The 16,226-nt window shown below is 45.8% G+C and overlaps 1 protein-coding gene across 1 annotated transcript in view; it reads right to left on the minus strand.

Annotated features, from left to right (window-relative positions):
* Positions 1-14,304, minus strand: part of GPATCH1 (G-patch domain containing 1) — a 42,945-nt gene extending 28,641 nt beyond the window's left edge. The window contains exons 1-7 of the mRNA XM_002929731.3: positions 14,160-14,304; positions 8,743-8,877; positions 6,688-6,773; positions 4,232-4,392; positions 3,485-3,582; positions 1,601-1,659; positions 994-1,236 (exon numbers count right to left, since the gene is read on the minus strand). Coding sequence (XP_002929777.1) covers positions 994-1,236; positions 1,601-1,659; positions 3,485-3,582; positions 4,232-4,392; positions 6,688-6,773; positions 8,743-8,877; positions 14,160-14,232 — 855 coding nt within the window. The 5' untranslated portion in view covers positions 14,233-14,304. The remainder of the gene's footprint in view (positions 1-993; positions 1,237-1,600; positions 1,660-3,484; positions 3,583-4,231; positions 4,393-6,687; positions 6,774-8,742; positions 8,878-14,159) is intronic.
* Between the last annotated feature and the right edge of the window lie 1,922 nt (positions 14,305-16,226).

Consider the following 16,226-nt stretch of genomic DNA (forward strand, 5'->3'; position numbering starts at 1 on the left):
CATATATACAATGGAATATTACTCAGCTATCAGAAAGAACGAATTCTCAACCTTTGCTGCAACATGGACGGAAGTGGAGGAGATAATGCTAAGTGAAATAAGTCAAGCAGAGAAAGACAACTATCATATGATTTCTCTCATCTATGGAACATAAGAACTAGGAATATCGGTAGGAGAAGAAAGGGATAAAGAAAGGGGGGTAATCAGAAGGGGGAATGAAACATGAGAGACTATGGACTATGAGAAACAAACTGGGGGCCTCAGAGGGGAGGGGGGTGGGGGAATGGGATAGACCGATGATGGGTAGTAAGGAGGGTACGTATTGCATGGTGCACTGGGTGTTAAACGCAACTAATGAATCATCGAGCTTTACATAGGAAGCTGGGGATGTACTGTATGGTGATTAACATAATATAATAAAAAATCATTAAAAAAAATTTAAAAACTGGGAAAAAACACGTATAGGAAAGAAAAGGTCATGACAAAACTTGCTAAATGTACTTCAAGAAAGAGCCCCTAAATCAATTTGAGAGCACAGGTAATCAGGAAGAGCTCTACACCTCCCAAGTCTCCCAAGTGAAACGTACACTCATGTTCCCGACTTGGGGCTTCCAGCCCTAGGAAACAGTCTGAGAGGTAGTAAAACTTGGACTTGAACTTGGAGAGGCAGAAGGCAATTCAACTATTAACTAAATCAAAGCGGGAAGCGTGGTTTTTCTGCTCAGCCCCACAAGGGTGTGAGAAAGTAGTCCTCAGTCCTTGGAACACACAAACTCCACCAAGAACATGAGGTCACGGGATGTCAGCAGTACAGATTAAAATCAGGAAGGTGTGCTTTACATGTCTTCAGGAAAAGACTGTATGGAAAAAAAGAACCACTTCAAAGTCTTCAGGTTAGTCAATGAATAATGAGTGACTACTATATATATAATACGATATGGAAAGCATTCTCATTTGTCAACGCCTCCAGGTTCATGAAACAGAAACTTTTACCTGGCCGGAGATTCCCAACTTCCTTCCTTTATTCACTCCAATCTCTCCAAGAAGATTGCTGGTCCCCTGGGGTCCCCCACCGAAAAGATTAAAATGTTCTCCCGAAGTTCCAAACAATGCTTGGTGGGGATCCAGACCCTTGTAAGCCAGTCCATGCACATTATCTTTAGGTGTGAAATCCACAGGTGTGACATCTTTGGGGGCAAAGGTCACATTTTCAGGCACATAGTCATCATCTTCCTCCTGTTCACAATGATGAAAAAGTGGAATGAAGGTGACTCACTGACGGGTGAAAAGTCCTATAAAACAGTATTTTCAAATGATTAATTCCAAACAGAACATTGACCAAACTTTCCTTTCCTCCATCACAAATCACTAAATCAAGTTCTTGAGACTAACACAAAGAGTGCCGTTTTAAGAATTTGAACAGACTTGGATATCTATGGTGCGGGCATGTGGCTGACGTGAAGGTAGTTTTAGGGCGGAAGTATTTCACTATAACGGGATCCAACGGATTTCTAAAATCGTTTCTGACCCTAAAATTTCACATTCATAAAGAAACAGATGTTTCTATACCAAATTCAAGGTCAGTCATCCCATCCAATACCTCAGATCCTTCAGAGCCTCCAGGGGGTAATGCACAGCCATAGATCTTTACTCCAGGATCTGTAAAAGAGATTTCAGATACACTGGTCATGAGCAACTGAAGATACAGAAACCGGAATTGCTGACACTCTTTAGAGGTTCATGACAGCCCTTCTGAAAGGCGCTCTGGCTTTAGGGTCAGAGACTGATCACTCAAGAACTCTTTTCCATCAGCCCCTGCCCCCCTCCACACACTCTGGCAATAATGTGCTCAATGACTAACCGCGACTGCCCCAGCACCACGGAGAACCCGAAGGAAATTAGTACTGCCTCCATGAGTTCATCATCTGGCCAGGGAGACCAAGGGCAAGAAATAAACAGAAAATAACCCTGTTAAACTGTGACACGGTTTTGACAAGAGTAGGAAACAGTTTCACGTGGTGCTAGCAGGGATATAAACTAGTACAACTCCTCCAGGAAGCTGTTATGCATGACACACAAAAAGCCCTAAAATACAGTTGACCTTTTGGGAATGCAAACTGGTGCAGCCACTGTGGAAAACAGTATGGAGGTTCCTCAAAAAATTAAAAATAAAAATACCATATGATCCAATAATTCCACTACTGGGTATTTAGCCAAAGAAAACAAACACACTGATTTGAAAAGATACAGGCACCCCTATGTTTACTGCAGCATTAGTTCCAACAGCCAAGATATAGAAGCAGTCTAAGCATCCATCAATAAATGAATGGATAAGATGGGATATATCTAAATATGCAATGGGATACTACACAGCCATAAAAAGGATGAGATCATGCCTTTGTGACATGGACAGACCTAGACGGTATTACATTAAGTGACATAAGTCAGACTGAGAAAGATAAATATTATATGATTTCACTCATATGTGGAATCTAAAAAAATAAATGAACAAACAAATAGCAGAATCAGATTTATAAATACAGAGAACAAACTGATGATTGCTAGAGGGAAGGGGGCAAAATGGGTGAAAGCAAATGGGCAATATAGGTCTCCAGCGATGGAATGAATAAGTAACAGGAATAAAAATCCCAGCACAAGGAATAGTCAATGGTATTGTAACACTGTTGTATGGTGACAGATGGTAGCTACACTGGTCAAATCACTAGGATGCACACCTGAAACTAATGTAACACTGTCTGTCAACTGTACTCAAATCTTAAAAATTTTTTTAAATACAGTTGACCTTTGAAGAACACAGCTTTGAACTGCATGGGTCCATTTGTACACGGACTTTTTACAGTATGTTAATGTAAATATATTTTCTCTTCCTTCTAATTTCCTTAATAAATTTTTTCTATAGCTTACTATATTCTAAGAATAGAGTATAGAATACATATAGCATACAAAATACATGCTAATAGACTGTTTATGTTATCGGTAAGGCTCCTGGTCAACAGTAGGCTATTAGCAGTTAAGTTTTGGGGGAGTCAAAAGAAACATGTGGAAATATAACACTGTATGTTAATTGTACTTGAAAAGGAACAAACATTATATGTGGATTTTTGACCATCCACAGTGTTAGTGCCTCTAAGCCCCCTGTTCAACAGTCAACTGTACATGCATACTACTTGACCCAGCAATTTTATTTCTAGAAACACGTAGCCATTAAAAAGTATGTTACAGGGGTGCCTGGGTGGCTCAGTCGGTTAAGTGCCTCACTTTGGCCCAGGTCATGACTTCAGGGTTCTCAGACCGAGCCCTGCATCAGGTTCCCTGCTCAGCAGGGAGTCTGCTTCTCCCTCTCCCTCTCCCTCTGCTATTTCCCACCCCACCCCCCAGTTAATGTTTCCCCTCTCGCTCTCGCTCTCCCCAAAAAACCCAAAAAAAAGTGTGCTACAGAATGGAGGGCAATTGATATACATACCAGGTTTCTGTCGGCGGGGTTTTCTCTTTACTCGAGGGCCAATTCCTTGTCCTTCCTTCCAACCCATTTTTCTCAGCAATTCAAAACCAACAGATAATCTAGGATATCAAGGTACTGAATGTGAACTTCCTTTTATAATACTAGAGGACAGTAGGAAATAAGCAGCCTTTGAGTCCCTGTCCAGCTCACATTCTCGTCGTGCCTGAGCCCTTAAACACAGCCCGACCCCCCTCCGCATCAGCATTGCACAGCCCTGCTGCACCAGCCACAGCCGACTGGATTTGGGCGCACATCCAACTTGAGGAAGTCAATCCGAAGCCCTCCCCGCTGGGTCTTTGGAATGGACACCTGGGGACTCTATACGGTCCTTGTCAAATCTGTGGCCTGGAAGCCATGAGTCAGACTCTTACATCAGTCCACACGTCCAGGAGCAGAATAAGGAGATACGCAGAACAAGAGGGCAGAATGAGGCAGACAGGAGAGAGCTCTTAAGACTTCTGAGGGAAAGGGTGGGAGGGAAGGCACCCCAGTTCCAAACAGCTCACCAGCCTCCATGAGACCCAGCAGCACAGCTAGTCACTGGAGCTCCAGAACACACCATGCAATAACAAGATCCCTTTGGCAAAACCCCCTTTTGCAGTCAAGCTAGACATCTACTTGTAACCAAACTATCCGTAATTAAGATCATTATACATATGCAAAGCAGTGATGCTAAGATCAGAAAAGTTAGAATTAAATTCTTCTCACTTGGCTGGTGTTATGAGATCATCAAGCAGAGTAGCTCCAGGAATGGGGGCAGTAGCAGCAGCTAACTGCCGGGCCTTTTCCCATATTCTATCTTTGGTTTTGGAAGCAAAATCATCCGTGGTAACAATCGCTTTAGGTGCTATCCCAAATTCACTAAGATCCTTAAAAAAAAATTCAAACAGAATTACTTACATCATTTGGTAAGTGATTAACTGTTTATTTCTTTAAAAAAAAAAAAAAGTTAAAACTACACAACTGATGGGTCGCCTGGCTAGCTCAGTCAGTAGAGCATGCCACTCCTGATCTCAGGGTCGTGAGTTCGAGCCCCACGTTGGGTACAGAGATTACTTAAATGAATAAATAAAAACTTTAAAAAACAAACACACAAACAAAAACTACACAACTGAGTTAGGAATCAGTGGAGCAGCTGACTTTACATCTGACTTTGGTACCTGCACATAAGCTAAGGCCGGTGGCGGAGAACAGGGCTTGACAATGGCCACTCAATGAGGCCACAACAGGCACAGCCAAGCTAGGAAGACAGGAAGTAATTAAAATATACTAATTACTTTTACAGTAAGTAAATGTGTTCCTCTTGGACAATATTTCAAAGGTCAGAGTGCAGGGGGCAAATCTTAGAGTCACAGCCAGCAAGCCTTCCCGAGCACCTACGCTCTACTTTAAGTGTTTTTGCATTTCCTGTTGGCTGCCTTTCCAACAGCCTATGCCTCTCCCTCGTTCCTCAGAGAGCTCTGAAGTGTGCAGGCACCTGCCTTCCTCTGTGCCACCACGCACTCCCAGAGTGGTGTCCTGGTGTATACGCTGGGACCAGAAGAGGGTTAGCGAATGGGCGTTCACGTCTTTTCTAAGCCAGTCCTTTGAGCCCATTTCCTTTGCCAAGGACTGCTTTAAGAATGAGCATGTAAAAGGGGCGCCTGGGTGGCACAGCGGTTAAGCGTCTGCCTTCGGCTCAGGGCGTGATCCCGGCGTTCTGGGATCGAGCCCCACATCAGGCTCCTCCGCTATGAGCCTGCTTCTTCCTCTCCCACTCCCCCTGCTTGTGTTCCCTCTCTCGCTGGCTGTCTCTATCTCTGTCTGAATAAATAAATAAAATATTAAAAAAAAAAAAAAAAGAATGAGCATGTAAAACAATCTGCCCAGGGCACCTGCGTGGCTGAGTCGGCGTCCAACTCTTGGTTTGGGCTCAGGTCATGATCTCAAGGTTGTCAGTGGGGAGTCTGCTTGAGATTCTCTCTCTCCCTCTCCCCTCCCCCACCCCATGCATGCGCTCTCTAAAAATAAAGAAATAAATCTTAAAAGACAAAACAAAACAAAACAACAATCTGCCCAAGCAGACATGAGGGAAAATCCACAGCAGGACTCATGTGAATGGTTTCCTTACTCTCAGAAAAGATACCAAGAAAAAAAGTCCTGGGGCGCCTGGGTGGCACAGCGGTTAAGCATCTGCCTTCGGCTCAGGGCGTGATCTCGGCGTTATGGGATCGAGCCCCACGTCAGGCTCCTCTGCTATGAGCCTGCTTCTTCCTCTCCCACTCCCCCTGCTTGTGTTCCCTCTCTCGCTGGCTGTCTCTATCTCTGTCGAATAAATAAACAAAATCTTTAAAAAAAAAAAAAAGTCCTGCTTCCACTGGATATCGTCATCCTAGATGTTCCATCTGGGACAACTGCAGCCACTGTGGGACCACAGGGATAGCCAGTGTAAGGACAAGCTGACTTGCAGAAGATGGCTGAGAGGAGAGGACCTGGGGCCTCGCTGACATCTAGATATCTTGTTGCATGAGTCATGTTTCGTTATAGATTACGCTAGTCAAATAGGAAGGGGACCTCTGCTTGCCTCTTCCCTGCAGCCTAAAGCATGTTAATAGAGTGTTTGATTTAATCTTTATCACAAATGAATCCATGACTAGGTTTTAAGGTAAGAGAGGTTTAATTTTAAAACAAAGTGGAGCCTATCCCGCAGGCCAGTAGGACCCCTCCCCCCACCAGCCCCCATTTACCCCTAAGAAGATGGCAGTCATCATTGTTTTAATGATGGACCCAGATGCCTTCAAGTGGCTCCCTTTTACTCCTTGCTGGTCTAATCGCTCACTGTTCCTAACTGCAGTGTGCATGGGAGTTACTGTGGAAGGCTGAAGACTCAGCTCTGTGGATACTGCACTTTTGGGGGAACTGGGGCCTTTTAAAGGAAATTTGCCTATAAATGACTTTCCTCTCCACCCTAAACTTTAGAAACTGGCCCCAGCATAAGATGTTATCCCAGTAAACAAGAATCCACTGAGGTACAGAGCATGTGCTAGTCCAAATACCTAAAAGATGAAGCCTTGCAAACAAAGAAGGCATTGTCTGTTGAACTTTCCGGGGAACGTAAAGGAGCTGCAACAGCCAACAGCACACATCCCACCGGCTAAGTGGCAATTAAAGTTCTGCATACCCACCTCTTCATCCATAAAATCTTCCGGACCCAGAACAGATTTGTCTGCTCTGTTCTGCCGTGAAGACACGAAGGAAGAGGGTGTCCATCCTTGAAAAAAAAGCATTTCGAATATTACAGTTTTGGCTTATAACTAAATAATTAAATAGCAGTGCGGTTATGGGCTTGAAACCCCCAATACCTACAAACTCTTAGCTCCTTCCCATCTCCCTGCTCATACAGACGTAATTACATGACATAAACATATTAATGCCCACATCTCCTGTTGTCAGAACTTAGTGGCTACTGTGAGGTTCCCCCTAAGACTCTGGAACCAAGAGAAATCAAATTATTACACTGAAAGTGGCATTCTTTTCACAAGTTGATGTGAGCAAAAAGACGCAAGGTCACCTTAAAAGGCAGGACCATTCTAAGACCAGCAGGATAGCAACAAACACCAACTTATTAACATGCCACAGAAATACGATGTCAGGGTACAGGAGTCAGCAGTGAAAGGGTGGCTAGAACCAGAGTCAGAGAAGCAATACAGGGAATATTTAGGGGGCCTTGGCCCAGGACGCCCAAGGCCTCAACCTGGCTAGTCTAAGGGCAGGCCGTGCCCACCCCAGGCTCCCAGTTCCATCACCCACCTGAGTCCTAGAAAACCACTCCCACTCCCTGTCCATGGTCACCAAGCATGTGCCATGCCTACAGCATGAGAATGGTCTGGAGGTCAAATGTATCTGTAACCTTCTAAGATACACTTTTTTAGTTTCTCTACGACTAACACACCTCCTATCTGATTTTCTACTGAGAGTCTTGTGGACCTGAGGAGTATGGGGCAGAAGTGGATAGAGCAGGTTTTTGGGTAGGCCAGGGAGACTCCCCTAGCTATCCAGGGGTGAGGATCAGCTCTCCCAGACTGCTGCCTTCCTCCACTTTGGAGTTCTGTAGTCTCTGCCCGATTTCTGCACCGTCCGCCTCATGGTAAAGAGATACTCCAGTGTATTAATCTAGCACAGTCTACCTGACTATCATTTGAGCTGGTCTTATTACAGTAAACTGCGCAGCTGTAACTGCAACAGTTAGCAGGGTATTAGTGTCCTTCTTTCTTCACAGACCCTACTGCCATTTTTAACATTTTAATGAGTGTGCTAATTTAATAGTGCCGTAGTGACCTTACTTGGCCTTTCCTAATAGTAAGGCTGAATATTCCATAGCGTTTCTATCTCCTCTGGAGTAATCTGTTCAAACACTTTGATCATTTGCTCCCTGAACTGCTCTTTATACATTCTGGATACTGAACTGTAAACCACCTTATTTACTCCAACTGTTTTTCCTAGGTGGCTTGCTCTTTCTTGCACTGCTTTTTCCATCTTTCTGTACTGTTGTTCTATACGCGTTATTGTATGTATCTACAAAAGATGTGCCCCATCTTGTTCTTAACAACTGCTACAGGAGTTACTCAGTTCATCCTACTCTCATATCTGACATACAAAAGCCATTTTCTTCCAGTTTCTATGTGGGAACATTTAAAAAAACATGCATTACTTTAAACACTGCAGAATTTATTAAATACTGCATAATGTGAAAATTATAACTGATTTTTCTTCAGGTCGAAGGCAGACACTGACAAGTGCTGCTGTGGTTCCCCGTATCAGCAGAGACGCTCTGACCCTCAGTGGCATCATCTACACAGCAGCTCGGACACCTGCCCTCCTCAGTCACTGAGTCATGTGAAATGAAGGTTACTTGAGTGAAATCTGTGGGACAGGACTTCGTGTGTAGCAAGATGCCTTGTAAAACAAAAGTCACAATCATCACTTAACCATCTGGTTACCATGTACCTTTTTTTCTTTAAGGGAAGGAAAACTTTCACTCTCAAGATTGTAATGAATAACACAGCAATGGACTCTGCAAACATGCCAAACACTGAAAGAACACAAAAGTCTATGGTGTGTGTATTGAAAGTGTTTAAAGAAGTTTTTTTAAAAAGGGAGAGATGGAAGAGGGGGAGAAACTTCTGATGTATCAGTCATTTGCTTCAGCACTATTAGACCTATAAGCAGGAATATCGTACCTTCCTTTGAGCCAACAGTGTTGAAGTACCCAGCAGAGAAACCACCACTAAAGGCTCCGTGAAATCGTTTATACCTTCCTTTTTCATCCCTGACAGTCTGATCCTGAAGAGGAATTGGTTTCTTTGGTCTTTCACCTGAAAAAAATATTGTCAATGAGAGAGAAAGGGGATGGCGGATTAGAAAAAATTAGGGAAAATGTCCTTTCTTAAACATAATCAACTGTTTACTTCTTGTAATTTCAAATATAACAATTTTTTTTAAAGAGTTATTTACTCGGGCGCCTGGGTGGCTCAGGCGGTTGAGCATCTGTCTTCGGCTCAGGTTATGATCCCAGGGTCCTGGGATCGAGCCCTGCATGGGGCTCCCTGCTCAGTGGGAAGCCTCCTTCTCCCTCTCCCTCTGCCATCCCTCCCCCCTCCCCCCACCCCCGGCTTGTGCTCTCTGGCTCTATCTCTCTGTCAAATAAATAAAATAAAATCTTTTTTTTTAAAGATTTTATTTATTTATTTGACAGAGAGAGATAGCCAGCGAGAGAGGGAACACAAGCAGAGGGAGTGGGAGAGGAGGAAGCAGGCTCCCAGCGGAGAAGCCTGACGCGGGGCTCGATCCCAGAACGCTGGGATCACGCCCTGAGCCGAAGGCAGACGCTTAACAACTGAGCCACCCAGGCGCCCCAAATAAAATCTTTTTTTAAAAAAAGCTATTTATTTATTTGAGAGAGAGACGGAGAGTGGTGGGGAGGGACAGTAGCAGACGGAGAGAGAATCTGAGGCTAACTCCGCACTGAGCACAGAGCCCGATGCGGGGCTTGATCCCGCGACCCTGAGGTCATGACCTGAGCTGAAAGCAAGAGTCTGACGCCCAACCAACTGAGCCACCTGGGCGCCCCTCAAGTATAACAATTTTAATTAAGTTTTGTATCCCTAGATTTTACTAGCTTATATAGTTTAGAAAGTAACACATGGTATCAAGCTTTTTTATAGTCCTAAGGCAATTATAGATATCTCTTATTTGTATTAGACACACATTTTACCAAGAATGGCCTGATAACCACTAAATTCCATCACGTAAACTGAATTAAATGGTGGGGGGTGGGGAGGTTCAAACAGATGGAGGTAAACTCTACTGGCAGCACTGGGGGCATGTCACTGGGCTGGCACACGGCATGCAGAGCTTTGCGACAGAAGAAACACTTCTGTATCTCTTCTAGAACTTCGTAGCATCACAAGTCCAGACTTTTTTTCCTTTGGTATTGCCCATTCTCCCCAGATCTTAAGAGTTTCCTTATTTCTGGGGGCGCCTGGGTGGCACAGCGGTTAAGCGTCTGCCTTCGGCTCAGGGCGTGATCCCAGCGTTTTGGGATCGAGCCCCACATCAGGCTCCTCTGCTATGAGCCTGCTTCTTCCTCTCCCACTCCCCCTACTTGTGTTCCCTCTCTCGCTGGCTGTCTCTATCTCTGTCAAATAAATAAATAAAATCTTTAAAAAAAAAAAAAGAGTTTCCTTATTTCTGGCAATCTCCTGATTCCATAGTTACGGCTCTTTAGACTTAATCCTTTTCCTGGAGTATAACCCATAGCAGAGTGGTCAAGAGCTCAGGTTCTAAAGACCAGGAGATCTGGGTTCAAATCCCCCTCTCCAACTACTTGCTACCTTGGTGAACTTGGGCAAGTTATTCGATCGCTCCAAGCTGCAGCCTCCACAACTGTAAAAGTAGGGTAATAAACAGAACCGACCTGGTAGGCTGGTGCACACGCAGAGGCCTGAGCAATGTCTAGTCATAGCGAAGCTCGGTATCAGCTACGGTTTCATTTCACTCTAAAGAACTGAATTACACCTTGCGTCCCCTAATCCAAGATCGTCACTGTTGCTTAGAAATGCATTATGCACGATCCACTACTACATGTACACCTGGCATGATTCCTGCCTAAGGTAGGGTTTCTCAACTTCAGCACTGCTGGCAGCTGGTACTGGATAAATCTTTGCTGTGGGACGGTCCTGTGCCCCATAGGATGTGTAGCTGCATCCCTGGCCTGGAACGCCAGACACCAGTAAGCACGGCTCCCCCAGCCCAGCATGACAACCAAAAATGTCTGCAGACGTTGCCAAATGTCCACTGAGGGGCAAAATCAACCCCGAATGAGAACCACTGGGTTAGGGTGAGAGGGCAGGGCCTGCCAATGCAAGATGCTATTCTTGCTCAGTTCTCAAGGTGCTCGTAATTGGGAAGGGGGGATAAGATCTGCAGACAGCTAAGCCGAACCTGTGGCGGCAGACAATGAGGGCCGACCAGCACCGCCGGCAGGGGCCCACAGGGCTCCTGAGGAGGAGGCGCCACCTCTAATCACATCAGGAGAAAACCCCGGGGAGGAGGTGACATTTTAACCAGGCCCTCTTATAATTACTGCTACTAATAACAACTAATCCCTTCTTTTCACATATTATCTCATTCATCCTACCTGATAAGGACGCTCTGATTCACTAACTGCCCCGATGTCCACGGCTAATAAGCACAAAGCTGCAATCAGATCTCAATTCTGCTTCCCAGCCAGAGATATCACCTATACTATCCTTCACCATGGAAGCGGCCCTGTACTAGACCCTGGGTGTGGAAAACTAACCACAACTCTGTCCCTTCTTCCAGGGCGCTCAGAGTCCAGCGGAGGAGACCTGAATATGTAGCAACTCTTCTGATGATGTACAAGGACCACATCACAGTCTCCCTCAGCATGAGCAGAATCTGATAGCTACTGACAGAGACACAATTCCCAACAGAAGCACTAACTCTATCAGTAAACAGGAAGTCTAAAAAGATAACGTCAGATGTTTTGAAAAAGGAGTCTAGCCTGACTGGAAGGCAGGGAAGGAGAAGATGGAACTAGAAGGGCAGACAGTGCAGAAGGTCTTGAACACAGTGCTTCAGGGTCTGTGGTATGTGCTGGGGGTGATGGGAGCCACAGATAGTCTTAAGTGGGAAAGTCATAACGTCAAGGAGGAATATTGTCCTAAAATTCGTCTGCGTACAGGATGAACCAGAGAGGATGAGAATTCCAGAGCCAACTGAAAGTATCTAATGAGAGTAGGAAAGTACTGGTGCTCCAGGATCCAGGCCAGAGGGCCTATGTGTCTACGGGTCTGTGTGAGACAGACAATCCGGCCACTGTCTTTTAACCAGTAATCCTTTCTGTCAGGGCCAGCAACTTTAATTAAGTAGTAGAGTTCCTCCTCATCCAGTGTTTGTCTAACCTGTCACTAAAACTTCAAAGCAGAAGGAAAAGTGATTATTGGTCTAGTATGTTACATTGTAAAATGTACTCAGCGCATTTACACTTCAAAGTGCATAGGAAACAATGACTCAATCTTCAAAAACTTCCAATGCTGAGAAGTTAAAGAATGATCTTAGGCTGGGGGCAAAAGGGTCTACAAATCCAATGCTCCTTCCTTCTATTTCAAAAGTAAGGTTAGGCCATTAGGCTTCATTTTTGAATCTGTGCATCACTGAAGAGGTAGAATTGAAAAATGTAGGTCAAATAGTTGATGGCTTACAATATGTCGCTCATAAGGAAATGAGTGTGAGACCAGAAATATAGAAATGCATAAACAGCTGCCCAACCTGGCTGTAATAACCTCCACCCATGCATGTTTAACCCCTACCCTCTTCCTGCATAGCGAAATGTAACCAGTTTTCAAGGGATCCCATCCTGCTCTCTCAGGTTTCTCTGTTAGCTTGTGTAGGCTATATCCTGTCTACATCATGTAAGGTAGCACTTGCAAGCCCTGTACTTTTGTTCTCAACTAGATTTGAAACTCCTTCAATACAGGATCTTTATCAACAGATTCTTTGAGATCATGAGGTGATGCGTTTGCCAGTAAAGCTAATGTTATCTTAGCTTGTATTAAGGAACTACAGTTTAGGGCACCTGGGTGGCTCAGTTGGTTAAATGTCTGCCTTTGGCTCAGGTCATGATCCGAGGGTCCTGGGATCAAGTTCCTCGTCAGGCTCCCTGTTCAGTGGGGAGTCTCCTTCTCCCTCTGCATGCCGCTCCCCCAGCTTCTGCTCTCTCTCATTCACTCTCTCTCTCTCAAATGAATAAATAAAATCTTTAAAAAATATAAAGAACTACAGTCCAGAATGAAGGCCATACCAATGGCAGCCCTGCTCTACCCACACTCTGGTCTCATACTTGCAGAAAGGCTCTGACAAACTGGGGTTTCAAGGACTTTAAATTGAATATATTAGAGGATGTTGAGTGTAGAATAGAGATGTCTTAGAGGAAATGCAAGAGCCGTCTTCAAACACATAAGAAGCTTTCAGGAGACTGGTGTCCCTCTGTAAGCAGAGGGTAGAAGTAGGGCCAGTGTCCAGCAAAAGTTTCTAATGATTAGAACTGCTTGTAGGGAACAAAAGGGTCATCAGTGGAAAGTACAGAAGTACAACTAACCTGGCAAGATGTGGTCAGGGTGGGGAATAAGATCCCAGCAACAGAAGGCCTGCAAGTAACTCCTAGCCACCACGCTTCCTTGGTCCTTCCCACAGGGCTAGCATTGCCCTCAGTCCTTACTGAGCACTCAAAACATTGGTGAACAAATTGAATCATTAAGGGATCAGACCAGAAACATGGGAGAGAACCTTACTTCACCTTGCACTCACCCCCACATTTCAGCGGCAAGTCGGGTCTGCTCTGCCTTCAACCTACACCTCTACGTTACTTACTTCCGCCACTGCTAACACCCCAGTCCAAGCCATCATCATCTATAGAGGTCTTTTTGCTAATCTCCCTCCTTCAGTCTTCCCCACCACCCCCAACCTGCCTATTCTTAAAATCGAGGGCGAAATAATCTTAACATTATACATCTCTCCCTTGTGTAAAACCCGGCAATGACTACACTTAGTATAAGATCCAAACACCCTTACATACCAAGAAGATGCAGCCCCTGCCTCCCCCTCTGACATCATCTCTACCAGTCTCCCACTGGTGCCGACGGCTCCACCCACACCAGTCCCGCCTGCCCCTCAATTTATCAAACTGGCTCTGACTTCATAAATTGTGCACTTGCTGCCGCCTCTAGCTGAAATGCTCTCCTACACAGATCTTCGTATGGTTGGTTCTTTCCTCTGTTTCAAGTCTGAGCTCAAACGTCCTCTCCTCGGAAGACAATGCCAGACCACCCCCGTCCTCACACGAGCTTGTTTCGTGATCTTTCTGTTTACCACCCTTCAGGGTCTCTCATCCATCCCTCCAGAACGCGAGCACTCCGAAAGCACACCCCGCACGTCTCTCTCGTCTCTATTCCAGACACCAATAGCGAGAGAGCCTTGCTCCCGGGGCCACCAGAGGCCCGGCACGGGGTTTAGCTTTTTGCCCCGAATCTTGGACCTGTTTCTCACAGACCCCAGAGACCAATGTGGCCCGCACCTTCTTCCAGCGGCTCCAGGCCTGTCCCATAGCTGACCAAGTCCTCATCGCTGTCACTGTCCAGCGCCGCCATCCTGCTCCCTTCCGTACCCCGCCCCCTAGCTACGGAAACCTCGAAGGGCCAAAAGCCTTCAGGCCTTTCTCCTCCGCGAACCTAAGTCAGGTTGTGAGTGCAGGTGCAGAAACATGCAGGCAGGCTTGCCTCTCGACCCAGGTCTGTGCCTGAAGTTCTCAAACCCGTCTTGTGAGAGCCGGACCCGGCAGCCTCGGAGGCTGTGGCAGCCACGACATACCATCCTAGCTCCGTGTTGAGCCGGTCAGGACGAGGTCCCTGGAAGAAGCCATCCAGAAGTCCCGCCGCGGGTCTAGTGCTCGGCTTGTCTGCCCGCCGCCACCCGTTGGCCCCCGACCCCCTCTCCCTGCCGGCTACTTCCCGTCCCACCTTCACTCCCACCCCCACCCCGTCACCCGCTGGGAAAGTGCCTGTGCTTCCAAATACTCACATGCACAAGCACTTAGTATATCACTCTTAGGTTTGCACGGGTGGAGTTCCCTCCCAAGCCTCTGGAAGGATTCCCAGACACTGGAAGTCCGATGTCCATGGTTAAGGCAACTCGAGATAAAGAGAGAGAGAGACGGAGTGTGTGGGAGGAAGGAAAGAAGGAAAAAAGTAAAGGGGGAAGAATACTAAAAAGAGAAAGAAGAAGAGAAAAGGGAACAGAAAGCCAACAGACCTGTAAAAGGCTGCTGTGAGGTGGGGTGGGGACGCTCAGGACGTCCCTACTGAACCTAAAGATCGAACCATCTCTCAAATGGGGTGCTGTTATCCCACCCCCAAACTCCTTTTTACAGAAGGAAAGACGAAGCTCCGCTGGTAAGGGGTGAGGTTGAGATGAAAACCAGATCTGGAAGCCCAGGTTTTCAAAATGAGGGTCAGAAGTTGGCATGAGTCAGCATCACCAGGATTTTGTTAAAATTCCCTTTATCCATCCCCCAGGGCTTCCGAAACAGAATCTCCGGGAGTGGGGCTGTTGCTTGAGCACTCACTCGGGTACCCACCCTCTGATCTCAAGGCCTTGGCGTTCCCTATTGCCTTGGCTTGGAAACTCCTTCTCCCAGATGCCACATGACTCATTCCCTCACCTTCAGTTATCTGCTCAAAGGTTACTTTCTCAGTGAAGTCTTCTCTGACCCTATTTCTATCAACCCCTATTTCCTCTGTGCTCAGTGGGGAGTCTGCTTCTCCCTCGCCCTCAGCCCCTCCCCTAGTGCAGGAGAACGTGCTCCCGCGCACGCTTGCCTAGCCCGCGGGCTTCCTCGCTCCCTCTCAAATAAATAAGTAAAATCTTGTAAAAAATTTTTTTAAAAACCGTTTTGCTACATTCTCCATCCCCCCTTACCCCACTTTATATTTTTCCACAACACTTACCACCTGTAATACTCCGTATAATTTGATATACTTACTTATTATGGCTATTGTCTTTCTCTCTGCATGGAAACTGTAAGCTCCACAAGAACATTGATTCGGACCAGTTTTTCTTATTTTCTTTGCTGTATCCTCAGAGCTTAGAAGAGTGCTTGGCACATAGTAAGCACTGAATAAATAATTTTGAAAAAAAAAAGAATGAATAACTAGTTAAATAAATCATGGTACATGACTTTAAAAATAAAAGATGTTTTAAAACAAATTTTTAAAATAGCCACAGAATTATTTGACACCTCCCATTGCGAACAGAGTCTATGTCCCCTCCCCTTGAATCTAGGCTCAGTAACTGCTTGACCAAAGAGTTTACAGTGAAAGTAGTCACATTACATCACCCATACCCAAGCTTTAAGAAGCTTGCAGATTCAATTTGGGATGCTGGTCCTGGGAAACCAGTCTCCCTGCTGTGAGGAAGCCCAGGCCACAAGGAGTGGGTATGTGTAGGTTTGTGACCTAGCCCAGGGCCCAGATAACCAACAGCATCCATGGCCAGATGTTTGAGTGAGGGAGATGCAAAATGACTCCAGTTCCAGCAACCATCCGGCTGCAGCTGCATGCAAGGCCTCCTGGCCGAGTTTAGTCAC

Source organism: Ailuropoda melanoleuca, chromosome 12 (genome assembly GCF_002007445.2).
Source record: "Ailuropoda melanoleuca isolate Jingjing chromosome 12, ASM200744v2, whole genome shotgun sequence".
Taxonomy (NCBI): domain Eukaryota; kingdom Metazoa; phylum Chordata; class Mammalia; order Carnivora; family Ursidae; genus Ailuropoda; species Ailuropoda melanoleuca.